The 26,135-nt window shown below is 50.7% G+C and overlaps 1 protein-coding gene across 1 annotated transcript in view; it reads left to right on the top strand.

Moving 5' to 3' along the window:
• UBE2J1 (ubiquitin conjugating enzyme E2 J1) overlaps nt 1–26,135 on the top strand; it is a 168,185-nt gene that overhangs the window by 52,278 nt on the left and 89,772 nt on the right. The window contains exons 3-4 of the mRNA XM_086926656.1: nt 21,099–21,230; nt 21,340–21,424. Coding sequence (XP_086782782.1) covers nt 21,099–21,230; nt 21,340–21,424 — 217 coding nt within the window. The remainder of the gene's footprint in view (nt 1–21,098; nt 21,231–21,339; nt 21,425–26,135) is intronic.

The following is a 26,135-nucleotide window of genomic DNA, read 5'->3' on the forward strand; positions in this document are numbered from 1 at the left end:
GCTTCATTCCGAGCAGCCGCGTGCATGGTGAGGGGCTCAAGGCCAGCGCGGGTCTCTAATCCCTGCCTGGGGGATGGACGGGAGGCAAAGGGCGAAGAAATGGTAAGAGTGGAACAAGGCCCACGAGGTGCCGATGGTTCTGCGGATTACAGGCACTTCAAATGCGCCATTTAAGGAAGCTCCGCAATCGGAAATGCATGGAGAACAGTCTCCTGGCGAGTCGGGGGGCGATGGAAGATGCGAGCTGGGTTGATTATGTGGTGTTGAAAACCCTCCCCTTAAATGAACCTTCCCCGGGAAGCCTGAAGTCTGCCGCGCTTCTGGCAGCCCCCGTCAGTGCGGCCCTGCAGGATCGTGGCTCATAACATCGAAGCCTCTCACCGGCCTATAGTGGGGCCCCTCGCCGTCCGACCAACTTCCCGGGAGACCGTCATGGCTTCGCTGGGGCCGGTGAGCTGATGCTCCATTCCAGCCAGGGTAGTTGTCTGCCCCCTCTGCAACTGATTGCCCCCACTCCCCAGAATGGTGTGGGCAAGGCAGACTGCGATCTCCCAGACCCCGGGGACAGTTACAGGGCCCGCGCCCTCCTTGGCCTCGGAGCTTTCTCGCTCCAGTGCCCCGTCTTCTCCACAGCAGTCCTGGGGCCTTTGGTTCTCCCCCTCTTGGCAGGGGCTGTGTGTGTGCGTGTGGGGCTCTGTGTGTGTGTGGGACTGTGTGTGTGTGTGTGGCTGTGTGTGTGTGTGTGGGGCTCTGTGTGTGTGTGTGTGTGTGGGGGGCTCTATGTGTGTGTGGGGGGGGGCTCTGTGTGTTTGTGTGGGGCTCTGTGTGTGTGTGTGGGGGGGGCTCTGTGTGTGTGGGGGGCTCTGTGTGTGGGGCTCTGTGTGTGTGTGTGGGGCTGTGTGTGTGGGGCTCTGTGTGTGTGTGGGGCTCTGTGTGTGTGTGTGGGGGGCTCTATGTGTGTGTGGGGGGGCTCTATGTGTGTGTGGGGGGGGCTCTGTGTGTGTGTGTGTGGGGCTCTGTGTGTGTGTGTGGGGGGCTCTGTGTGTGTGTGTGTGTGGGGGGGGGCTCTGTGTGTTTGTGTGGGGCTCTGTGTGTGTGTGGGGGGGCTCTGTGTGTCTGGGGGGGCTCTGTGTGTGTGTGTGGAGCTCTGTGTGTGTGGGGCTCTGTGTGTGTGTGTGGGGGGCTCTATGTGTGTGTGTGGGGGGCTCTATGTGTGTGTGGGGGGGGGCTCTGTGTGTTTGTGTGGGGCTCTGTGTGTGTGTGTGGGGGGGGCTCTGTGTGTGTGGGGGGCTCTGTGTGTGTGTGTGGGGCTCTGTGTGTGTGTGGGGCTGTGTGTGTGGGGCTCTGTGTGTGTGTGGAGCTCTGTGTGTGTGGGGCTCTGTGTGTGTGTGTGGGGCTCTGTGTGTGTGTGTGGGGCTCTGTGTGTGTGTGTGTGGGGGGCTCTGTGTGTGTGGGGCTCGGTGTGTGTGTGTGTGGGGCTCGGTGTGTGTGTGTGTGGGGGGCTGTGTGTGTGTGTGGGGCTCTGTGTGTGTGTGTGGGGGGCTCTGTGTGTGTGTGTGGGGGGCTCTGTGTGTTTGTGTGGGGCTCTGTGTGTGTGTGTGGGGCTCTGTGTGTGTGTGTGGGGGGGGCTCTGTGTGTGTGGGGCTCTGTGTGTGTGTGTGTGGGGGGCTCTGTGTGTGTGTGTGGGGGGGGGGGGCTCTGTGTGTTTGTGTGGGGCTCTGTGTGTGTGTGGGGGGGGCTCTGTGTGTCTGGGGGGGCTCTGTGTGTCTGGGGGGGCTGTGTGTGTGTGTGGGGCTCTGTGTGTGTGTGGGGCTGTGTGTGTGGGGCTCTGTGTGTGTGTGGAGCTCTGTGTGTGTGGGGCTCTGTGTGTGTGTGTGGGGCTCTGTGTGTGTGTGGGGGGCTCTGTGTGTGTGGGGCTCGGTGTGTGTGTGTGTGGGGCTCGGTGTGTGTGTGTGTGGGGGGCTGTGTGTGTGTGTGTGGGGCTCTGTGTGTGGGGGGGGCTCTGTGTGTGTGTGTGTGTGGGGGGGGGGGCTCTGTGTGTTTGTGTGGGGCTCTGTGTGTGTGTGGGGGGGGCTCTGTGTGTCTGGGGGGGGCTCTGTGTGTGTGTGTGGGGCTCTGTGTGTGTGTGGGGCTCTGTGTGTGTGGGGCTCTGTGTGTGTGTGGAGCTCTGTGTGTGTGTGTGTGGGGCTCTGTGTGTGTGTGGGGCTCTGTGTGTGTGTGTGTGTGGGGGGCTCTGTGTGTGTGTGTGTGGGGCTCGGTGTGTGTGTGTGTGGGGCTCGGTGTGTGTGTGTGTGTGGGGCTCGGTGTGTGTGTGTGTGGGGCTCGGTGTGTGTGTGTGTGTGGGGCTGTGTGTGTGTGTGGGGCTGTGTGTGTGTGTGTGGGGCTGTGTGTGTGTGTGGGGGGGCTGTGTGTGTGTGTCTTTGTGGGGCTGTGTGTGTGTGTGGGGCTCTGTGTGTGTGTGTGGGGGGGGGCTGTGTGTGTGTGGGGGGGCTGTGTGTGTGGGGGCTCTGTGTGTGCATGTGGGGCTCTGTGTGTGTGTGGGGCTCTGTGTGTGTGTGTGGGGCTCTGTGTGTGTGTGGGGGGCTCTGTGTGTGTAGGGGGGGCTCTGTGTGTGTAGGGGGGGCTCTGCGTGTGTGTGTGTGGGAGGCTCTGTTTGTGTGTGGGGGCTCGGTGTGTGTGGGGGTGCTCTGTGTGTGGGGGTGCTGTGTGTGTGTGGGGGGGCGCTGTGTGTGTGGGGGGCTCTGTGTGTGTGTGTGGGGGGCTCTGTGTGTGTGGGGGGCTCTGTGTGTGGCTCTGCGTGTGCATGTTGGGCTCTATGTGTGTGTGTGGGGCTGTGTGTGTGTGTGGGGCTGTGTGTGTGTCTGTGTGGGGCTCTGTGTGAGTGGGGGGCTCTGTGTGTGTGGCTCTGCGTGTGCATGTTGGGCTGTGTGTATGTGGCTCTGTGTGTGTGTGTGGCTGTGTGTGTGTGGGGGGCTCTCTGTGTGTGTGTGGGGCTCTGTGTGTGTGTGGGGCTCTGTGTGTGTGTGGGGCTCTGTGTGTGTGTGGGGCTCTGTGTGTGTGTGGGGCTCTGTGTGTGTGGGGCTCTGTGTGTGTGGGGCTCTGTGTGTGTGGGGCTCTGTGTGTGTGGGGGGCTCTGTGTGTGTGTGGGGCTCTGTGTGTGGGGGGCTCTGTTTGTGTACATGTGGGGCTCTGTGTGTGTGGCTCTGCATGTGCATGTGGGGCTCTGTGTGTGTGGGGGGCTCTGTATGTGTGGGGCTCTGTGTGTGTGTGGGGGGGCACTGTGTGTGTGGGGCTCTGTGTGTGTGGGGCTCTGTGTGTGTGGGGCTCTGTGTGTGTGTGGGGGGCTGTGTGTGTGGGGCTCTGTGTGTGTGTGGGGGGGCTGTGTGTGTGGGGCTCTGTGTGTGTGTGTGGGGGGCTGTGTGTGTGGGGGGCTGTGTGTGTGGGGCTCTGTGTGTGTGTGGCTGTGTGTGTGGGGGGCTCTGTGTGTGTGGGGGGCTCTGTGTGCGTGTGGGGGCTCTGTGTGTGTGGGGGACTCTGTGTGCGTGTGGGGGCTCTGTGTGTGTGGGGGCTCTGTGTGTGTTAATGTTAATGTTATATGGGCTTGTATAACGCGCAGCTGCCCCAGCCAAGGGGCGTCCCGGCGCTTTCTGTATGAGGAGTGGACAGATGGTGGGATCGGGGAGGTAGGAAGGGAGAAGAAAGTTTAGCAGAAGAGGTGAGTTTTTATAGCTTTCCTAAAGGACTGCAGATCCTGTATCCCTCTGATCGGATCAGGGAGGTAATTTCAGAGCTTGGCGGGCAAGTATTTGAAGGAGCGGCCGCCCATCCTGGATAGTTTGATACGGGGTACTGTTGCGAGATTTTGTCCTTCTGAGCGTAGGGTACGTCGAGGGACGTAGTTTGACAGAAGTGGGCAGAGCATGGGTGGAGAAGCCATCTTTAGGATTTTAAATGCTAAGCACAGTGTTTTGAAATGAATTCGTTTCTCCATTGGGAGCCAGTGGAGTTTGGTGAGAGTACTGGCTAGGGACGCATGGCGGGGGATACCTACCAGCGCCCTAGCGGCGGCGTTCTGTACTCGCTGGAGTCTAGCTTTTTCAGCTACGTTCGTTCCCAGCAAAAGGGAGCTGGCATAATCCAGCCTGGAGAGGATGGCTGCTTGTACTATCGTCTGACGGGTTTGGTTGTCGAAGAATCCTAGGATGGGTCTGAGATTCCTAAGAATGCCGAAGCAGGTTGCTGCCACTTTTTTTGTGTGCTGAGTGAATTTAAGGGCAGAGTCTACCCAGACTCCCAGGTTTTTGACACAGTCCTTGGGTTCCGGTAGTTGTCCTAGGTCTGCTGGCCACCAGTTGTCCCCCCAAGTGTTAGTCTTTTTACCTACCACCAACACCTCGGTTTTGCCGGCGTTAAGCTGTAGGTAGTTCGCTGTCATCCATTCTGTGATGTCAACGAGAGTGCGTTGGAATTTTTGGGTGCTAAGCCCACTTTCATCGTTTAGTGCCACCACCAGCTGAGTGTCGTCAGTGTAGGATACGAGCGGCAATCCGTGTCTCCTGGCCACCTCAGCCAGGGGCTGGACATACACATTGAACAGGGTGGGGCTAAGAGCTGAGCCCTGGGGTACGCCCTGTTCAATGGGACATTCCCTGGAGAGGTGGGGGGGGGGGGTGTAGACTCGGAAGGACCGGCCTGATAGAAAGTCTCTGAACCAATCAAGGGCTAGCCCTGATATCCCGACCTCTTTTAGCCTGAACAGCAGAACCTCGTGTGACACCGTGCCGAAGGCAGCACTGAGATCAAGTAGAATCAGTGCTGCCGTTCCACCAGAGTCTAAAATGGTGCGGAGGTGTTCAGTCACACTTAGTAGAGCTGTCTCAGTGCTATGACCAGCCCGGAAGCCATGTTGTGACCAGTCTAAGATGTTATTAGATGCCAGGTGTTTGGTCAGGATGGTGTTTACATGGGCCTCTGCTACCTTGGCTGGCCAAGGGAGGAGGGATATTGGTCTAAAGTTTTCGGGTTTGTTAGGGTCCAGTGTAGGTTTCTTAATGATTGGTGATATCCGGGCTTGTTTCCACTTGGAGGGGATTATTATAGCAGTAGAGAAGGATTTGTTAATGATCTCTCGCAGAGGACCCAGAACAATTTCGTCAGCTTCTCTGAAGGTTTCATGTTTGAGAGGGTCTGCTGGTGAACCGGACTTGATTTTATTGCAGATTTTAGAAAAGTCTTCTTGGCTAAGGGCTGGAATGTTGGCGAGGTTAGATTTGTTAGGGTCATTAGAAGGGGTGAGTTCTGAGGTGGGGGAAAAGTGCTGTAGATTTTTCGAATTTTTTCTAAGAAAAAAGAGGCCAAGTTGTCGCATAGTGCAGGTGAGGAATTTAGGTTAGCCGTTGTTTTTTTTGGTGCTGAGTTCTTTAAGAATTTTAAAGATGGTTTTTGATGCATTATGGCTATTTTTGATCTCCGTGGCGTAATAGGCTGCCCTGGTCTTGCATATGCTACGATGGTAGGTTTTTTGAGATTTTGTATATAAGATCTTAAGGGCGGGGTCGTAATTTTTTCCCCAGCATCTTTCAGCTTTTTTGCACTCTTTTTTTAGTGCTGAAAGTTCTTTGTTATACCAGGGACTGGATTCATGGGTACGTGCTTTGATCCATTTTGTTGGGATCAAGGTGTCTAGGCCTTGGCTGATCCAATTGCAAAATTGGTTGTATCCATGATCAGGGTTTTCACTAGGTGGGGGGGCGTTCCACGTAGCAAGGAGGGCGTGGAAGTCCTCAGCACGGAGCTTCCTCCAGGGTCTTTTCCGGACCTGCTGGGTGGGTACATTGAGCAGGATGTTTTTACAGGGAATTGACATGGTTACTAGATAGTGATCAGTCCAGGTCATGGGGATGGGCATTTCGACCTGTGCATTGGTGATATTCGAAAAGATGGGGTCCAGGAGATGACCACCACTGGCTCTGTGGTGTGTGGGGGGGGCTCTGTGTGGTGGGGGGGCTCTGTGTGTGGGGGGGCTCTGTGTGTGTGGGGGGGCTCTGTGTGTGGGAATCTGTGTGTGTGCGGGGGGGAGGCTGTGTGTGTGTGGCTCTGTGTATGTGGCTCTGTCTGTGTGTGGCTCTGTGTGTGTGGCTCTGTGTGTGTGTGTGGGGCTCTGTGTGCGTGGGGCTCTGTGTGTGCGTGGGTGTTATACGGGGACCCGGAGGGTCGGCCGAGCAAGGGGGAGAGGCCTCCTGGCGAGGGCCCTCTCCTTCAATCGTACGGACGAGCAACTACCCCCCCAAAGATGGACGCCACACAAAGATAGGTTCTGTACACTTTTATCGGTATTCTTAGGCAGGTTAACTTGACGATACAGCAGGACCAGGATACGATGATCCCGTCAATTCTAGTCTCTCGGGAAAGGGGGTAGCGGGATAGTCTCAGTACCGGTCCGGTACAGGGGTAGCTGGTGTAGAGCTCTCAATCCTCGAGCTGGAGGGTTCGCAAGTGGGGGCCGCAGCAGCGCCAGCAGGCCTTCAAAGATGGTTCACGAAGAGGATGAGCCGCGGCAGCGCCAGCAGGCCTTCACGATGGTTCACGAAGAGGATGAGCCGCGGCAGCGCCAGCAGGCCTTCAAAGATGGTTCACGACGAGGATGAGCCGCGGCAGCGCCAGCAGGCCTTCACGATGGTTCACGAAGAGGATGAGCCGCGGCAGCGCCAGCAGGCCTTCAAAGATAGTTCACGAAGAGGAGCCGCGGCAGCGCCAGCAGGCCTCCAAGGATGAGTTCGTCTCGGTGTCTCTCGACTCCAGGATACAACTGCCTTCCTGCTCTGGAGCTTCCCCAGTTATAGGTCTGGCGCCCTTCCGGGAGGAGGGAGTCCAGACACCCAGCAGGGGGGTGGAGCCAGCGCCCAGGGAGGCTGGGGGTGATCGAAACCTGGCGGAGGGGAGCCATCGATACTCCTTCTTCCATTGACTCGCCAAGTGGTCTCTTTACCCCCTGGGTGGATGGTGGTGCCTCGATGTCGGGGCTTGGCTGGGCCTGAGGCTGAGGTCGACCCTAGACCACGAGGCCTGGTCGTGGAGGGTCCAAGATGGCGGCTGGGCCGGAGACGGTGGTTCGGGAAGGGACCCGGGCCAGCCGAGAAGGTTATTATTATGCACCGGTGTTCCGTCGGGGAAGAGCTGGGGGTTGACCCGGCAGGTTGCAGGTGTTGTTCTTGTCCGGGGAACAGGGGTAGCAGTAGTCCGCGACACGCCATGCGGGGAGGGGTCGGGCCTGCCACGAGGCCTGTCCAACAGTGGGGCTCTGTGTGTGTGTGTGTGGGCTCTGTGTGTGTGGGGCTCTGTGTGTGTGTGGGGCTCTGTGTGTGTGTGTGGGGCTCTGTGTGTGTGTGGGGCTCTGTGTGTGTGTGTGGGGCTCTGTGTGTGTGTGGGGCTCTGTGTGTGTGTGTGGGGCTCTGTGTGTGTGTGGGGGGCTCTGTGTGTGTGTGGGGCTCTGTGTGTGTGTGGGGCTCTGTGTGTGTGTGGGGCTCTGTGTGTGTGTGGGGCTCTGTGTGTGTGTGGGGCTCTGTGTGTGTGTGGGGCTCTGTGTGTGTGGGGCTCTGTGTGTGTGGGGCTCTGTGTGTGTGGGGCTCTGTGTGTGGGGGCTCTGTTTGTGTGCATGTGGGGCTCTGTGTGCGTGTGGGGCTCTGTTTGTGTGTGTGTGTGTGTGGGGCTCTGTTTGTGTGTGTGTGGGGCTCTGTGTGTGTGGGGGGGGCTTTGTGTGTGTCGGGCTCTGTGTGTGGCTCTGTGTGTGGCTCTGTGTGTGTGGGTGTGTGGCTCTGTGTGTGTGTGTGGTTCTGTGTGTGTGGGGGGGCTCTGTGTGTTTGGCTCTGTTTGGCTCTGTGTTTGTGTGGCTCTGTGTGTTTGTGGCTCTCTGCGTGTCTGTGTGTCTGTGTCTGTGTGTCTCTGTGTCTCTGTGTGTGTGTGTCTCTGTGTGTGTGTGTGTCTCTGTGTGTGTCTCTGTGTGTGTGTGTGGCTCTGTGTGTGTGTGTGGCTCTGTGTGTGTGGGGCTCTGTGTGTGTGTGTGGCTCTGTGTGTGTGTGTGGCTCTGTGTGTGTGTGTGGCTCTCTGTGTGTGGGTGCGGTGCAAATGCAATAGGTCTTGTATTTGCGAGAGATTAAGCTATTGGGATTGTAAATGACAGTTCCATTTATTTATATGTTTTCAAAACCAACACATAAATAAAAAGTTTGTCATTTACAATGCCAATAGCTCTAACTTTTCCGGAGGCGAGACCGTTTTTTTTTTTTAGGTTTAGTGTTGGCCAAGAGTTTTGATCACATTAAATTTCAGCCATCCATTTTAATCCATTAGTCTGTTGTTGTGTCATTCATAGTTTTTATCTTCCACAACAGCATACAGCATGGGGGCAGCGCACTCTCGCCAGTGGCTAGCTTCACTGTGGGTGATGGCATTCTGTTCTTTAACAAGAAACACCTCAAGATTCAAAATAGTTCTTTTGGTGCCAGGGGTCTGCTGTAGCAGTGCGCACTTGTTGAGACCAAAAATTATTTTAGTTTTTAAATATTGGCAAGGTCCCAGCAGCTCCTCCAATAATAACGTTTTACAAAAAACATGACTAAACAAGTACTGATGAAGCCAAAATGCTGACAGTCAACTCGGACATATCTTTCATTTCTTTGTAGATCCAAAATGTAGCAGAACGCAAGAAAGCAACCGTTTGTCATTTCTGTTCTACATACTTCCTCTAATGAAACTGTGGACTTAATTATTCTCTACTGGCATATTAACTGCTCTATGAATGGTCTCTCAAGGGTAGTGTTGCGTTACCTCGCAATAGATTTGAGGGTTGCATTTGAAAGACGCTGTACATTTTTAATAATGGGCCAGAAATGCCATTGAGGTCGAAGGAGTAGATGTAATGTAGACTAATTCCAGACAGGGTGTGCAAAAATATTAGCATTTTACCAGGAAGAAGAATTTTTGTTTTTGTCCTCAGTACCCTCAGGCACATACCCCATAATTCCTAGCTGAACCCTCTGTTGTGGGGTAGCCTTGCGCAAGGGTGTACTTGGTTTTCTTCAAACATACACCGGTATTTTACCGGCAGCACAATACAAGGGGTTTTTGGAACTCACGAAGTTACCCAAAAACATTTCGAGATTCCGTGGAGTTCCTCGAGCAGCAGAATAGTTGTATGTTGCACTGCTCAGGTTGAATTTTAGCATCTGGAACCTGTCCCGCTCTGTAAAATCAGTATAAATAGCACATCGTGGTACGCCAGAGGGTTGTGCTTCTTTCTGCTGCTTGAGTAGATTTTCTACTCCCGCATCAACTTTCTCACCATGATTCGCTGCTGTTCCAGCAGCTCTTCCAGTTTATCAGAGTACCCAACCAAGTTGTTTGTTTTGTGGACCCAGTTTATTACCTGTAAGTACTTGAATTTCGATAGCTTCTGGTCCGTTATCTCTTAGAGTTCATTCCATCTAAGGGGTACCCCCTCGTTCTCAAGTTGATCCAGCACTGTATGCCTGCATTCTGCATAGGAAGGGACAGCATGTCTTTACCCCATCCCGTTGCACCGAGGGAATCCCATATAGGTGCCACACTACTGTAGTGTGACAATTTAGTGCTCTCTCTGATTTGTGCCTATAGGTTTAACATCTTTAGCCTTTATCTTCTTGTAGTATTTAGTGTCACCAAAGTTATACAAGACGTGGGTTCCCACTTCCCTAACATCTTTTAGCATAGCCCTCAGAAGTCTGCCAATATCTTGTTGAGAATCATTGTTTAATTTTTTAACTGGAACGCCTAAGCATAGAATGGTATGTCCGGTAGTGTCAAGAACCCCTTATCACGCTTGCTACAAAGCTTTTTCCAGGAAATCCTTGCTCCCTTCTAGGCCCTTATAAAGCTGCTGATGATACCCTGTAGCTCCTCTAACCACTCCTTCTTCTAGAGGAATTGTATTAGAGGAGAGTGAATTTAGGTAAGATGACCATTTTTACCACAAATGACTCCTAACAAAAATAGTTAACAAGGGGTGGCCCAGCTCTTTAACAGTTTGCTCTCCTCCGCCGTGGCTGTAGTAAAGTTAACGTCAGAGAGCTTACTCAGTCTAGTGTAATTTTTAGCCCTAAATATTTCATCTAATTTCTACTATGAATATCACCTGTTGACACATTCCAGGCCATTATCTCTGTTTTTGAATTGTTGACCCAGTATCCGGCCACTTTTACGTACTCTGTCAACTGCTCTATAGTTGGGAGAGAGGCCTGTAGGTCAGAAGCATAGATCATGAGGTCAACTGCATAAAGGGAGACTTCTTTTTTGCCCACACGATACAGGTAAAAGGCACAATTGCAGACTCCTGCCTAATCTTACTTGCCAAGGGCTCAATATATAAATTGAAAAGGCGTGGAGAGAATGGACATCCTTGTACCTCTAGTTATTTGAAAAAGCGAAGTCAAATTACTGTTTACTTCTGGCACTGGGGGCTTGATATATCAGATATACTGCTTTGCAGTAGTTCTCTCCCAAAAATGTACTGTTTTAGCACTCTTGGCAGGTATTTCCAATTTACCTTATCAAATGCTGTGGATGCATCTAATGTTAGTACTGCTAGTGGAACTTTAAATGTGGTGACCAGGTCAGTTGAACCAATAAGGATATGCGTTTGTTCATGGAGGAATCTACCCCTTTAGAGCCACTTTTGATCCCCATAGATCATGCTGAGGAACGTTTGTAGGTGGGTAAGCAAGGGCCCCGTTGGCAAGGAAACCAAGATAAATCTCCCACTGATACGAGATGCTGCAAATAGATTAACTCACAAAGCGCACTCAGTAAAATACACTACCCAGACAAGCATAGTAAAAGGCCCAGCACCTGACTCCTTCCCCCATGAAAGTCAGAGTCAAAGAGCCAGTTGGGCACCCAGCAGAGAGTAAGAACTACCCCTCTTTAAGAACTTGTTTTAAATTCCTACCTAAGTTCACACCAAGAGTCCCAGAGTCTCTGGTAGATGCACAATCCCCGCTATACAGCCCAATGATAAGGCAGGGTCTCCAGTTCAGGAATTGGTGCTGTCAAAACAAGGTTCCCATAGATATCTGCCCTTGGAAGGTATGGGTGATGGTAGGACAGCAGTAGGCGAGAAGCTGTGGTGGTTGCAGCAGCTGAGCTACAAGAGGTGCAGGAGAGCTCCTCAGCTTCCGATACAAGTCCGATGGGAAGGGAAGGAGGGGGCAAAAGTATAACCAATATGAGGAGCACCTCTGTGGAGTCCATGATTCTAGCCCTGGCAACAGAAATGATAAACCACTTTGCCACCTCAGAGACAAACCAGAGGGGGATACAAGGGCTTGAGAGAGCTTAGAAAGAAAGTTTGATGCTCTGGTGGTCAGGACACAAGCCGTATAGCAGAACATGAAGGAACTGAGGGATCTGGTAGAGCTAACTAAGGTGTAGATTTCAATGTTGAAATCTGGCAACTAGGAGATGCTAGAAAACCTGAAAATAACTCTAGAGATAATAACCTGAGAGTCCTCAATGTACCAGAGGGGGCAAAAGGAGAGGATCTCAAGGCGTTTGTTGTAAGTCTACTAAAAGCGGGCTAGAATTAGAGGATACCCCCAAGATATTGTGGCGGACAGAGAAAGAATCCATTGAGATCCTTTTTGGAGTTTTCCTTTCAATGTCAATTAAAGTAAACCCAGGAAGATTTTAGTTATTTTTTTCATGTATTCTAGAGTGACTACTGTTCAAAGCACTGTAAGTGATGACCCTAAAAATTAACGGGCTGACCTTCGAAATAAGCTAAGATATATGTCCAGGGCAATCGTGAACTGGCAATGGGAGTTAGGAAAACTTGAGGGATTAGAAGAGGTTAGGAGCAACTGCCCAGCTCCCATTTCTGGCTACACTTAGGGTGATGCATAATAACAAGATGTATAATCTGAAATCTCATAAGGAAGATGAGGACTTGGTTGAAAGCATCAAGGCAGGTAGAACCGCAAAGGAGTAAAATCTGGAAGCCGCCTAGTCATTCCTCCATTTTTTCTTTTAGTATTTATGTCTAATTAATCCTTTTTTCTTTCTTTTTACCATTAGAGCCAGGAAAATATTTTATTTTGTCCTATTTATTTTCCTTTTTATGAAAAAAAACCCCTTTCCGGATTCATAGTATTTTTGTGTGTGTCCCGGGAATGTGCTCATATAGAGACTTGGATAGTCCATGAGGAAATCAGAGAGGGTTCTTCTAAGGAGGACTAAGGTGAGAGGTAGTGGGGTAGGGAAGCACATAGGGTGGGGAGCATTCAAGGAGAACATTTTTAAAAAAAACAGACACTCAGGCATGTTTCCAATACTATCGAAAAGCTAATCGTAAGGGAAATAAGTAGGGGCAAAGGCAATAGACATAGGGCAAGGCCAACACAAATTCTCAGTTGGAACGTAAACGGGTTACGCTTTAAAGGTAGGCAAATTAAATATTGCTGTTTTTAAGGGAGGTGCAGGTGCAAATAATTATTCTATGAAAGACCTATCTGAGTAAACAAGAATGCAAGGACATCTTTAACCGCATCGCTGCGGCGGCTATTCCCGCTGTGTGCTGCAGATTGCAAAAACCCGCGTTACATGACGAGCTCAGCTCGCCATCAGCATACGAGCGCCGTAGATGATGACGAGCTGAGCTCGTCATCAGCATCAAAGGTGTTAAGACATAAAAATGGATTAAACAGATGGTCTGCACAGATCATACTTTTTACAATAAAGCAGTAGCAGTCCTAATAAAGAAAGCCATAAATATATTAATCAAAGATAGGATCACTGATAAACAGGGTAGACGGATTCTTATGAACTTGCAAATTCAGGATCAAAATGAAACACTAGTTGGATACCAAGGGCCAAATATAGGTTAGGTTGAGACTTTGACAGAAATCTTTTTAAACCTTTGATTTTTTTCTCCCTCCATTATAATGGCTAGGGATTTTAACACCAGAATGAACATTAAGTTAGATAGATCAGTTGGCAGCAGATTGATAACTGCCCCTAAAATGCAAGCCTACACCAAAATTATGATGGCCCAGTTGGGCCTCTGCAATGTTTTGAGAGAAAGGGCCGGAAGTTGTCAGGACTATACCGTACACAATTAAAAAATATGATCACCACTTATGGATAGATTTTTTTCCTAATACAGCAGAACATAATGGGCCAGGTCCAGGAAGTTAAACGTGTACTGGCGTACCTCTCAGATCATTCTGCAGTACTATTACAACTTAAACCTTGTGGTAGCCCAAAGTGATTGCTGGACCCTGGATCGTACACTATTGTTGGATCAAGAAGTGGTAAAAGACATCCGGGCAGAGGCTGAAGAGTTCTTTAAAGGTAACAAGGGTACTGCTCCCCTACATTTGGTATCGGACTCTTTTAGGGCCAGATGTACGACCATTTTAATTTGTGCCTCGCAAATTGCGACTTAATTGCCAGGCACAAATTGTGAGGCGCAAAATAAAATGTACACCAGTGTGTTTAGCACTGTCTGCTATTCCCAATGGGGTCACTAATTGAGAGGCTCATTAATATTAATGAGCCTCTCGCAATTTGCAAGCCCATTGGGAATGACAGGCCCTCCCAGGGATGGTGGCCTGCTCAGCATTTTGTTTCATTTTTTAAGGATTAAAAATTATTTTCGCATGCATTTGCAAAAGGGAAGGGGTCCCCTGGGAACTCCTTCCTATTTGCGAATGCATTACTACCTACTTCAAGTAGGTAGTAATTGAGAGTGTTTTGCAACCACAATTGCGGTTGCAAAACATTAGTACATGGTTTTCAGACTCGCTATTTGGAAGGGAACGCCCCTTCCAAATAGCGAGTCACAAAACCTATTTAGCGAGTCGCAAATAAATTTAGACTACCTAAATAGGGTTTTTACATGGCCCATGATGATTTTGCATGCGCAAACGGGTTCGCAAACAACGCAAGATATCTCACACATCATATTTCAAAAATAGACAACACAGAGAGGAGGTTAAAGCACTTGATGCGGAACTATTGGAAGCACAAGAACAGTGTTCAGCACAGCCTATACAGAAGAATGAGAATTTAGCCCTAGAAGGAAGGTGTTTGGAACTGAGAGAGAAACTTAACCTTGTTTTGGAGTCTAGGGTAAAGAAAAGGTGGGAAGCCGGTAAGGCAACATAATTTGAGTATGGAGAGAATTGTGGTAAGCTTTTGGTTTGAAATAGTAAAACTGAATGGGACAGAAACACAATCAGGGAAATTAAAGAGAGCATGTCTACTCCTGCATTAAATAGCAAGGATATTGAAAAGGCCTTTCTTATGTTTTTTTAGTGATCTATATACAGAGGATGTGATAATAACGGAGGAGCTGAATAACAAATGGCCAGGCCTCGAGCACACTAAGTAAACTTAGTGAGGATGAAAAGGGGGACTTAAATAGCGGCATTACACAAAGTGAAATTAGAATTGAAATAAGAGCTAGTAAGAAAGGGAAAGCTACTGGCCCAGAAGGGCTTTCAGTGGAATTATACAATGCATTGGAGGACATAGTCTCACCAATAATGCGTGGAAGCAGATTATTGTAAGAGTTAAGCTTAACAGGTGGAAAACCCCAGTCTTTGTTGCTATGACTACAGCAAACCACAAAAATGTGATTGACATGATTTTGAGTCGTCATCCATGTTTAGGTCTGGCTTGACAGCACAGCTGTCTATGTATGTATTGTTACCAATGATTTAAATATACAAGTAGGGTGGGCTTTGGCTGCACCCAGAGTAGTATTTTCCTCTCACCTCATGCTAATAGCTGTTTAGTGTATCACTCTGCCTCCTATGGAGAGCTTATATTGTAATCCGAGTGACCGTTTTACATCTCCAATGTACACTGTATTATCACATATTAAACTATTTATCTCATACATGTGTTCTACACAGAAAGCAGTCATATGTTGTAATATCACTTTAATTAGGTTGGTTTCACATTGGTTGTGCTCTTTTATGAATTTTCCATCATTTCCGTTTTCCTCTTATCCTTTTTTCATCCTCCACCCTTTTTAAGCAAAAACAATACTTTTACCAAGACTATTTGCTCTGGCTTCAAGGATACCAAGGCTATTTGCTCTGGCTTCAAGGAAGCTAGCATAGGTGAATGCAAGCATGTGTAAGTGCTGTTTTTTTGTGTTATTACATTAAAGCCAGGCTTATTGGCTGTGCCAGTGTTTATTTTAGTCTGCCTTCTTAATGTATGTTGGCTAGTTATATTCCAGAGAGACGTGCCCCAGAGATGAATAAATGCAGCAGATTTAAAGACTAATCGGGCTCAAATATCTGACACCCTCATTGTAAAGCCTCTCCTTGGTCTCCCAGTCACCATACATTTTCCTCACTTGAAAATGAGTGAAGCATGGAGATTCATTCTACTAGCCTTTGTAAGTGATTTAAGTGATAATCTATGAAAACGGTAGTGCTCAGGTGCAGATTAAACTGCAGCATTTTCAAGTGCGGCCATAAAAATGAATCACACTACTTACCTCTTCCACTGTCCCAAAATGCACACTTGACTTCTGTCACACCCTTTTCCCTTACTCCACTATTACCTTATACCTGTTCTCTTATCTCTCTTGGAATGCCCAATATCTGTTGCGTTCCAATTCTCCCAGTGCAACACTTTTCTTGAAACATTCGTATATATTTGAATGAACTTAAAATATTCAGTACATGCAGTAGTAACCCACTTAAAAGAAGCAATGGCAAACAAGCATTGGGAAAGCAAATACGTCTCTCCTTTGGGACTTTTGGCAATGCTCTTCAGCATCAGCATGATACTGTGCAGGATGGAAACAGAAAAATGACACCAGCACCATTTTCTGACTTTTTTAGGTCTCGGCGTCAACGCGCGGAAGCGCGTCTCCGCCGAGATCTTTTGTCAGCGACTATCATTCCCAGGAGACAGTCCTGGCCACGCGCATCCTTCCAGGCGATTTGTAACTGGAACGCGCGCTGTGGCCAGGCGCTGTCTCCTGGGAAGCGCAAGCACCACACACGCATGCGCATACACACACACACGCGCCCATGCACGCACGCACGCACGCACATACATACATACAGAGACACCACCCCTGACTCATACACACACGTGCGCACACACACAAGTGCACCGAGGCCCCCCCTCCCCCTCCCCCGCCGTCACCGTCACACACATACATACACACACACACACGAGCATACACAAGTGCACCAATGGCGCTCCAGCCTTTTGGAACTTACCTTACCTCAGCACGCGGCGCCCAACCTCCTGCTGGCGCGGCCCCGGGGCTCTACACCGCTCACAGGAGCCCCGGGCCGCGAGACGCTACGACTCCGCCTGCCTCCTCTTCCGGTGTGAATGTGGCCCCGCCCCCGTCACAGGCGACCGTGCCTGACTTCCGGGGCGGCCGCGAGTTCAATGAAATCGTGAGGGGTGACATTAACTGATGCGCCATCTTCCAACTCGGACACTCTATGCTCCGCCTCTCTAAAACGTTCCTGTGCTGGTCGAGTTTCGCCACCACCGACTCTAGCCTGCTGTTCATGGCGTCCATTTTAGTGTTGATTGAGGAAAGGCTTTGCCGCATCCCTACAAGAAGCTCTGTCCACCCCTCATCTCTTGTCTCCGGCGGGTCCTCATCTACACGTTCCCTCGAGCTGGAGCTGGGCGTTTTGCAGGTGTCAAACGATAATTTTGCTTGTTTAGGTTCCGCTCTTCCCATGGCTGTGTGGTAGTGGCGCCTTTTGTGACGTGTGAATCAGTGGTGTCTGTGGTCAGGGATTTGCACAGGTTTTCCAAAGCCTGCGCTCTCAAACGCCTTGCAGAACAACCAGTAGTTTATGTCCAGCAAACGTCCCCAGGGGGGGGGGGGGTGCTACCAGCTGCAGGACCCTTCGCGTAGCTACCTCTCCAGCAATTAACCGTGTTGTTCATACACGGACAGGAATGTGGGGGCCTGTATCCCCAACAGAGGAGTTTGCGTCTCTTACAGTTGTGAGATTGCTGTTGGTGTCCTATGCGGACACGAGGACGTAATTTGAGGCACACCACTAAGTAGTCTCTGTCGCCAATAGGGAGCCACTGCCCTTCGCGCTGTCCGCTTCACTCGTGGCACTATGCCGCCCGTGGTAGTGGCTCTAGTGGCAACTAACATACAACTCCCTTGCCGGTAATTGGAACAGATAGGAAAGCTGCGCTGCTTATGTCCGGTCCCAGGGGCCTGTAGCAGGTCCTTATTTCGTGCCACCACTCGCCATGCCCAACCCACTCGCGGTAGCTTGCCTCGCTTTATGGCTCTCTCCACACGCCTAGCGGCCGCCACTTCTCACCTCCTTTGCAGAGTAGGCCTCAGCTAGCTTTGTGCTCCATCTACCAGTTCGGGCCGAATTTGCAATCGGCACCCTGGGCAGTTCTTTCAGGGCTTGCGGGTAGGTCTCTGTGCCCCACGGGGGGGTGGGGGGGAGAAACACCAACCTCAGCGAGCAGCTCCGACTTCACCCGATGGGCACACCAGGCCGCAGGTTGCCTCGTGGCACGGCCTACACCTCCTCGGGCTCGCGTGATGTTCCCAGGCGGGCGCTCCAGTCAATCCTCCCCTCACCTCGCCACCAGACTCCGCTGCTCGTCGCTTCCCTCCGCTATCTTTGATCGGCGTCAATGTCGGGGGACAGATGCAGCCCAGTATCCTGCTTCGATCGGTGATGTCGGGGGTCCAAGTTTTGCTGCCCGGATGGGGTTTATGATGAGTGTTTCTCGGAGTACAGCGGGAGCCTCACTACAGTGCGGCCATCACCTAGCGCCCCTCACTTCACGGAAGGTTGAAAGATGACACTTAGTATCACCGGTTCGTGCAACAGAAAGAGAAAAGACCATAGAAATCACTTAATTCGGTAGGTGAAAGTGATACACACCATGCCGATTTATCAGCCAACAGTGTCTATAAGTTTACGCTGTGTGCTGTCTGAGAGGGAGTACAAACTTCCACAGAGACCAAGCAGAGTGGTGAGTGCAGAGTGGTGAGTGGTGCAGAGTGGTGAGTGGTGCAGAGTGGTGAGTGGTGAGTGGTGCAGAGTGGTGAGTGGTGAGTGGTGCAGAGTGGTGAGTGGTGCAGAGTGGTGAGTGGTGCAGAGTGGTGAGTGGTGCAGAGTGGTGAGTGGTGCAGAGTGGTGAGTGGTGCAGAGTGGTGAGTGGTGCAGAGTGGTGAGTGGTGCAGAGTGGTGAGTGGTGAGTGGTGCAGAGTGGTGAGTGGTGCAGAGTGGTGAGTGGTGCAGAGTGGTGGTGAGTGCAGAGTGGTGGTGAGTGCAGAGTGGTGGTGAGTGCAGAGTGGTGGTGAGTGCAGAGTGGTGGTGAGTGCAGAGTGGTGGTGAGTGCAGAGTGGTGGTGAGTGCAGAGTGGTGGTGAGTGCAGAGTGGTGGTGAGTGCAGAGTGGTGGTGAGTGCAGAGTGGTGGTGAGTGCAGAGTGGTGGTGAGTGCAGAGTGGTGGTGAGTGCAGAGTGGTGGTGAGTGCAGAGTGGTGGTGAGTGGTGCAGAGTGGTGAGTGGTGCAGAGTGGTGAGTGGTGCAGAGTGGTGAGTGGTGCAGAGTGGTGAGTGGTGCAGAGTGGTGAGTGGTGCAGAGTGGTGAGTGGTGCAGAGTGGTGAGTGGTGCAGAGTGGTGAGTGCAGAGTGGTGGTGAGTGCAGAGTGGTGCAGAGTGCAGAGTGGTGCAGAGTGGTGAGTGGTGCAGAGTGGTGAGTGCAGAGTGGTGAGTGCAGAGTGGTGAGTGCAGAGTGGTGGTGAGTGCAGAGTGGTGGTGAGTGCAGAGTGGTGGTGAGTGCAGAGTGGTGGTGAGTGCAGAGTGGTGGTGAGTGGTGCAGAGTGGTGGTGAGTGGTGCAGAGTGGTGAGTGGTGCAGAGTGGTGAGTGGTGCAGAGTGGTGAGTGGTGCAGAGTGGTGAGTGCAGAGTGGTGGTGAGTGCAGAGTGGTGGTGAGTGCAGAGTGGTGGTGAGTGCAGAGTGGTGGTGAGTGCAGAGTGGTGGTGAGTGCAGAGTGGTGGTGAGTGCAGAGTGGTGGTGAGTGCAGAGTGGTGGTGAGTGCAGAGTGGTGGTGAGTGCAGAGTGGTGGTGAGTGCAGAGTGGTGGTGAGGGCAGAGTGGTGGTGAGGGCAGAGTGGTGGTGAGTGCAGAGTGGTGGTGAGTGCAGAGTGGTGGTGAGTGGTGAGTGCAGAGTGGTGAGGGCAGAGTTTTATTTTTGATTTAAAGAAAATAAATGTCATGAGCAATGCCAATAGCTCTACCTTTAATGATGCCGAGACCATTGCATTGCAAATGCTTGTTCTTTTAAGCAGAAGACAGATTGGTGGACATTGGGCGTGAGGGGTAACAGAGGAGTAAGGAAAGCAACGAGGAGGGTGATGGGGAAATCTGCACACGAGTGAGAGCAATATTGGGGCTAGGGAGATGCACTTTAGCTATAAAGCAAAATGGAGTGGGGGTGAAGAAGCATATGAGAGCTTGTAACATCACATGGGAGACAGCACTTGGAGCGTTGGGGAGGATATTTGGCGGCAGAGAAGCACACGAAGAAGATAGCTGGAGAACGCATGTACTCTCATGGCTTGCCTATAAATCTGAAGAAGTCGTAGATTTGCAGGGCTTGCTCTTGCACACAGGATAATGCATAAATGTGAATTTTCACATTTAACATTTGTTTCAGGAGCTACCGTTCTGAGAAGGGTGCAATATTTTCAGTGGGAGAGAGGTGACGTTTCTCAGTAGCAAACATACAGTCTACTTTGGTTTTACTATTTTTACTGCATTCCCAAAGCCCTCTCTCAAACCAGACATCCATACTGCTTAATATGTCCAGGTTTTTAATAGGATTTATAGTAGGGGCAGAAATGTCACGTAAACTGATTCTGTGTAAAAATATTTAATAACTCTATTCTTAAAAGTAAACTTTTTCCCCATTGCATTTTCGAAAAATAATTACAATTAGATTATATTGCGCGGTGTTTTTTCTGTCAGTAAAAAAAAAATACATTTATTCCAAAGGATTCGATTTAAATTTGAAAATGATAGGTGCCAACTTCTGTCAGGCGGCAAGAATCGTTAGTTCATTTTTGACTGACACTGCAATATTTTTTTGCACCCTGTCTAATTGGAAATCCTCATTGTTTAGGATACCTATCACATCACAGAAACCCTTAGCCAACGCAATACATCCTAATAGTCAAAGCTTCACTAATACATAATTTTGCCTGACCATCAACCTGTTCCTCCCCTCACCCTATAACAATATTTCATTTCAACACTGTAGCCCCAACTAAAATCCTTTTCCTTCCGTACTCCACATATTAAGCCCACTTACCTAGTACATAACCATACCCACCTCCCTCTGAGCTGGTCTGTCCGTGCAACAACGTAACCAACAGTTTTTTTCAGTCATTCTTGACTAAAATCTGCCCCTTGCACCGTCCCATTAGCAACAACTCTTACATCACATCCAGTTCCTTATACACCTGCTCCAATCAAATGGCATTTCCTTCCCACAGTCCCTGATAATCTACCCTAAAAACCCCTGTTAAAGGGTGGGTGGGAGGGGACCAAAATTAGTCCCTTCTCCCCATCTATCTCCTGGGAGGCGGTTACTAACCGAAAGAGGACCACACCCTTGTCTCCTCACTACCTACCCTGAAAGCCCAACCACCTGTTTTAACCCCTTCCATGCGGCCACGATTCCCCTGGTGTGCTGTAAACAACACGAACAGGGGCGGGCCGTGACGAACCCCAGCCGTCATCAGCACATGAGCACTGTAGTGCACGACGGCTGGGGTTCGTCATCAGCATGTAAGGGGTTAACCCAACAATCCTTGTCCAGGCGCCAAGGTCACTTGCCCTCAAAGCCCCCATTTTAACTCTTGGTCACCATTTTGAGGCATTTTTTTAACATCCCAATTAAAAATATGTTTTTTAGAGAGTTATTCCTTTGTGGTTTGGAACCCTCTCTGGTGAATGGAAAGAACATGAAAACGTTTCTGTTATAAACAATGTTTAAATTATATATTTTGTCCTTGTGTTTTTAGGACAATCTTTTTGAGTGGCACTTCACTGTTAGGGGACCTCCGGATTCTGATTTTGACGGAGGAGTTTACCATGGGCGTATTGTACTGCCACCAGAGTATCCAATGAAACCTCCCAGCATTATACTGTTAACGGTAAGTCTCTTTTGCAAAACTGTAAAAATATCTAAATACTCTTCTACTCTACTGATTCTATTTTTAAGGCCCTCGGTTTATTTTGCTTTTGTCTTGTTTTTTTCTGAAGGCAAATGGCAGGTTTGAAGTGGGGAAGAAAATCTGTTTGAGCATCTCTGGCTACCACCCTGAAACCTGGCAGCCGTCATGGAGCAGTGAGTGATTTTATTGTTCCTTACTGAAAGGCTGTTTTAAGGGATACTTTCACAGTAGGTAATGCATTGCTTAGAACAGGCCATTTTGCTTAGCCAAAGCCACTCCATTAAGACAAGTTATAAGGTGAACAATGTGTATCAAGGAAAAGCAGTGACTTGGACATATTACCTTCTGTCCTAATCAACATACGGCAATTGCTAAGCAGTCGTTTTTTACCCCATGGAGGTGCTTAGCTAGTGGACTCATCGCCTCAAATTGCTTCTCCGAACTTTGTTCCAGTAAGAGTTGTTCATGTGGCAGTCTAAGATCCTGAGGATGGGTTGGCAGAGCAGGTAGTTTAAGTCTAGGCTTCTAACAAAATGTATAGTTGATGAACCTTCTCTGTCTTCCTGCCTCACCCTGTACAGCCGCTCCAAATTTGGAAAAAAGCTTTTTTATAAAAACTTCCTTACAGGCCTTTGCCCATGGGTGCAACTTTAGTATTCTGTGCCTTTATTATTATTATTATTATTGGGACATTTATTGAGCGCTGCGATTACGCACACCGGCGTGTCCACGCGCTGAAAAGTGGGAGTAGGCAGATGACAAGGAACACAAAAACTGCGCGGGCCATTATTTACTGTAAAGATAAGTTTTTAGTTTTGCCCGGAATCTAGCCTCATCTGGTTCCAAACGCAGGTCCGTTGGCAGTTTGTTCCAGTTGGTTGCCGCCAAGTATCTGAAAGACCTGCCTCCCATGCGGGCCTTCTTAATTCTTGGAGTCCTCAGTAGGCCACCCCCTGTTGATCTAAGCGCCCGTGTTGGTATGTACGCTTTGATCAAATTCGTCAGAGGGGCGGGTGCCCTGCCATTCACAATGCGATGACAGGTGCAGAGGGCTTTATACTCCACTCTACTCCTCACCGGGAGCCAGTGTAGCTGCTGGAGGGCCGCCTTAGAAGGCGCCCTTTTGGGCAGTCTGAGAATCAGACGCGCTGCCGCATTCTGCAGCACTTGCAGCCGGGCCATGCTTTTTTCTGGAGCCCCCAGGTACAGCAGGTTCCCATAGTCCGCCCTAGCTGTCACCAGGGCATGAACCAGGGTTTGACGTGCTTCAAGCGGGAGTAAGTCCAGGACCTTTCTCAACTTCTTCAGAATCCCGAAGCAGACTCCCACCACCCGATTAATCTGGGGGCCAAATGTGAGCCCTACGTCAAACCACACCCCCAAATTGCGCGCCTCTAGGCACGGGGTAGGGGTAGGTCCAAGGCAGGAGGGCCACCATGCCGGCGACCAGGCAGACTGGGCTCTCCCTACCACCAGCACCTCTGTCTTGCTGCCGTTCAGCTTCAAACAATTGTTGGCCATCCATTCGGCTAGATCTTTCATGCACGAACGGAAGCCATCGGCAGCAAGACAGGGCGCCTGCGACAGGGAGATCACCAGCTGCGTGTCGTCGGCGTAGGAGACCAGTTGGAGGCCATGGCTCTCCACGATCGATGCAACAGGCGCGACATACATATTAAAGAGGGTTGGGCTCAATGACGAGCCCTGCGGCACGCCTTGGCCCAGAGGCACCCCCCTTGAATAGCAGTCTCCCTGCCTGACTTGAAAGCTTCTCTCATTGAGGAAGTCTTGGATCCATCTCAGCGCGGTGCCAGAGATGCCACCTCTGTTCAGACGCTGTAGCAAGATGTTATGTGCTACAGTGTCGAACGCCGCGCTGAGGTCCAACAAGATCAAAGCCATAGTTTGGCCTGCATCCACGCCCTCTCTCAGATGTTCCGTCGCCATGAGGAGGGCGGACTCGGTGGAATGTCGTGGCCTGAAGCCAAACTGCGTTGCATGGAGCAGTCCCCTTTCCTCCACGTGCTTCATAATTTGGGTATTAACCACCTTTTCCGCCACCTTGGACAGAAAAGGCAGGAGGGAGATGGGCCTCAGATTTTCCAATACCTCGAAGCCTAAGTGGGGTTTCTTCCGAAGCGGGAGCACCACCGCCTGTTTCCATCCGTCCGGCAGCTTCCCTGATCCGAAAGATACGTCGAGGATGTGCCTAATATAAGGCTCCAAGACCTCCAGACTGTCTGCCAAGCGTTTTGGAGACACCGGATCTCACGGGGACCCTGATTTTACAGAGCGGCACACCACTAATAGTTCCTCAGGAGGAGGGGTGCAATAGTGTGTAATATGCCCTGCCGTCTCTGTGTCCCCCATTGCTTCCTCTAGGTCCAGCCCTGTAGGCCGAATAGGGAAGGTCGAGTAAATCTTCTCTACTTTGGCGGAGAAGTAGTCTGCAATCCGGTCACAGGACTCCGTAGAGCAACTCTCCGGCTCTGTAGGTGCATTTACCGAAGTCAGGGATTTATAGATGCCAAAAAGTTCCTTGGCGGAGTTTTCCGCCCCCTGAATTTGTTCAGCAAAGTAGGCTGCCTTAGACTTTTTTATCAGCCTATGGTGAATGCGCCTTTTTTCCAGGAATAAGTCCCTGGCCTTGTTGTCATAGGACACCCTCCAGACTTTTTCTGCCCGCCTACAGTCTGCCTTTGTCAGTCTCAGCTCAGCACTGAACCAAGGAGCTGAGCGATCTTTCCGAGCACCTGTGGTAGTGCGGCAGAGTGGGGCTGTGTGGTCAAGCGCTGCCGTGATGCGCTGATTCAGGTTGAGGACAGCTGTTTCTATGTCCTCACCCCCAGGCAAACCATCCCTAGTTAAGGCTTGGTTAAAATCTTCCACCGAGAATTTAGCCCACTTCCTCCTAAGATAGTTAGAGGGTACCTGGCTAGTTTTGTTGGTATTTCTACTCTGTATGGAGAATGCCACCAGGAAGTGGTCGGTCCAGGGAAAGGGTTCAACACCTGACACCTCCACACCTTCCCAATTAGCATAGACCGGGTCCAGGAGGTGTCCCAGTCGATGCGTAGGGGCCTCAAGTTTCAGATCCAGTTGCAGGGCAAGCATGTCCCGACCAAAATCCTCAACCCCTGTGGCCTCAGGGCAGTTAAGGTGCAGGTTAAGATCTCCTAATAGGAGAAATTTGTCCCTGCGCAGGGTCGCCTTCATGAGGCATTCTAACAGGCTCTCCCTAAACTTAGTACAAGCCCCTGGGGGCCGATATACCAGACATCCATTGAGCGTCATGGCCCCATTAATTTTAATCGAGAAGAGGCCCGCCTCACTCTCCACGATCGGCGTGCGTTCTAAGCAGCAGCCCAAAGTGTCCCTAAAAATAATCGCAATCCCCCCTCCCACCCCCTCTGGCCTATCCTGCCTGACCCAGGAGTAATTCTCCGGTGTGGCTTCAATGATGTCTGAGTCGGAGAACTGATCTAGCCACGTTTCTGTTAGAAACAGTAGGTCAAGTTTTTTTCCAGTAATCAGCTCGAACACATCGAGCCTGTGTTTACGTAGCGACCTGACGTTCAGGAGACCGCAGGACAATGCCTGCTCCGTGGTATCCTGAGGCATAGTAGTCATACGAAAGCTACAATGAGGACATGCCCTGTCGCTGCTCAACATACCGTGCATACATGAGGAGGCGGTGCGGGTGCGGAAACTAAGGAGTTGTTCCCTAGTCCAGTAGATCTTTCGACCAGGGGTTGTCGCCCTAGCCCGCTGTCGGCCGCGGACGGGCGCAGACGGGCTCGACTTTGGCGACACTTCGGCGCGCCTTCAACGCGCCCGCTGCGCTCGTCCGCTGCGCTCCCTTGTTAACATCCGCCTTTTATGCCCCAGCGCGAGTGACCTCAAGAAAACTAGACCGCTAACCGGTCTCCCCCGCTAACCGGAAGTGGCAGTCTCGACCTTCCACGCCCTCCGCGCAACGGTGCTAGTCACCGCGTCGGACCAGGGCGGGAAGGAGAGGAGAGAACAGCCCCGGCGTCCGCTAAGGCAGGTAAGCCTGTCTTGAGCACAAAATAAAATTATTGTTCACACAACAGTCCAAGATAAAAAGCGCGCACACGCTATTAAAACGCTCAGTGCCAAGCAAAATGGATTGTGGACACTGCCACTGCCCACTCACCACCACGCGAGCCGGCTCCTCCGGTGCCTTTTATGCCCCAGCGCGAGTGACCTCAAGAAAACTAGACCGCTAACCGGTCTCCCCCGCTAACCGGAAGTGGCAGTCTCGACCTTCCACGCCCTCCGCGCAACGGTGCTAGTCACCGCGTCGGACCAGGGCGGGAAGGAGAGGAGAGAACAGCCCCGGCGTCCGCTAAGGCAGGTAAGCCTGTTTTGAGCACAAAATAAAATTATTGTTCACACAACAGTCCAAGATAAAAAGCGCGCACACACTATTAAAACGCTCAGTGCCAAGCAAAATGGATTGTGGACACTGCCACTGCCCACTCACCACCACTTTGCGTTTAGGTGTCTGTCATCAGTTCCAGGAAGTGGGCAGAAAAAGTGGGATTACAGCCAGAGGGATTTCAGCTGTCCTTAGATCTGGGCCGTACAGTGTTATGCTCAGCAACTTTACAGTCACAGCATTATAAGACCCTATATTCGCTCTACCATACCCCTGCTAGAATTGCACAATGGGGAGGTAACACGGGAATAACTTGTCCGCGCTGCGATTCAACGAATGCAGACATCGTTCACATGTTCTCACAATGCCCACAATTGTATTCTTTAAAAAGCGATATTGAGATTTTTATTGATGGATCATTGGGTCTAAAGATTAAGCTTTCAGATGAGTTAATACTGCTGGGGGTGCTGGTAGAGACAGTG

The sequence above is a fragment of the Lissotriton vulgaris genome, chromosome 6 (genome assembly GCF_964263255.1).
Source record: "Lissotriton vulgaris chromosome 6, aLisVul1.2, whole genome shotgun sequence".
Classification (NCBI taxonomy): domain Eukaryota; kingdom Metazoa; phylum Chordata; class Amphibia; order Caudata; family Salamandridae; genus Lissotriton; species Lissotriton vulgaris.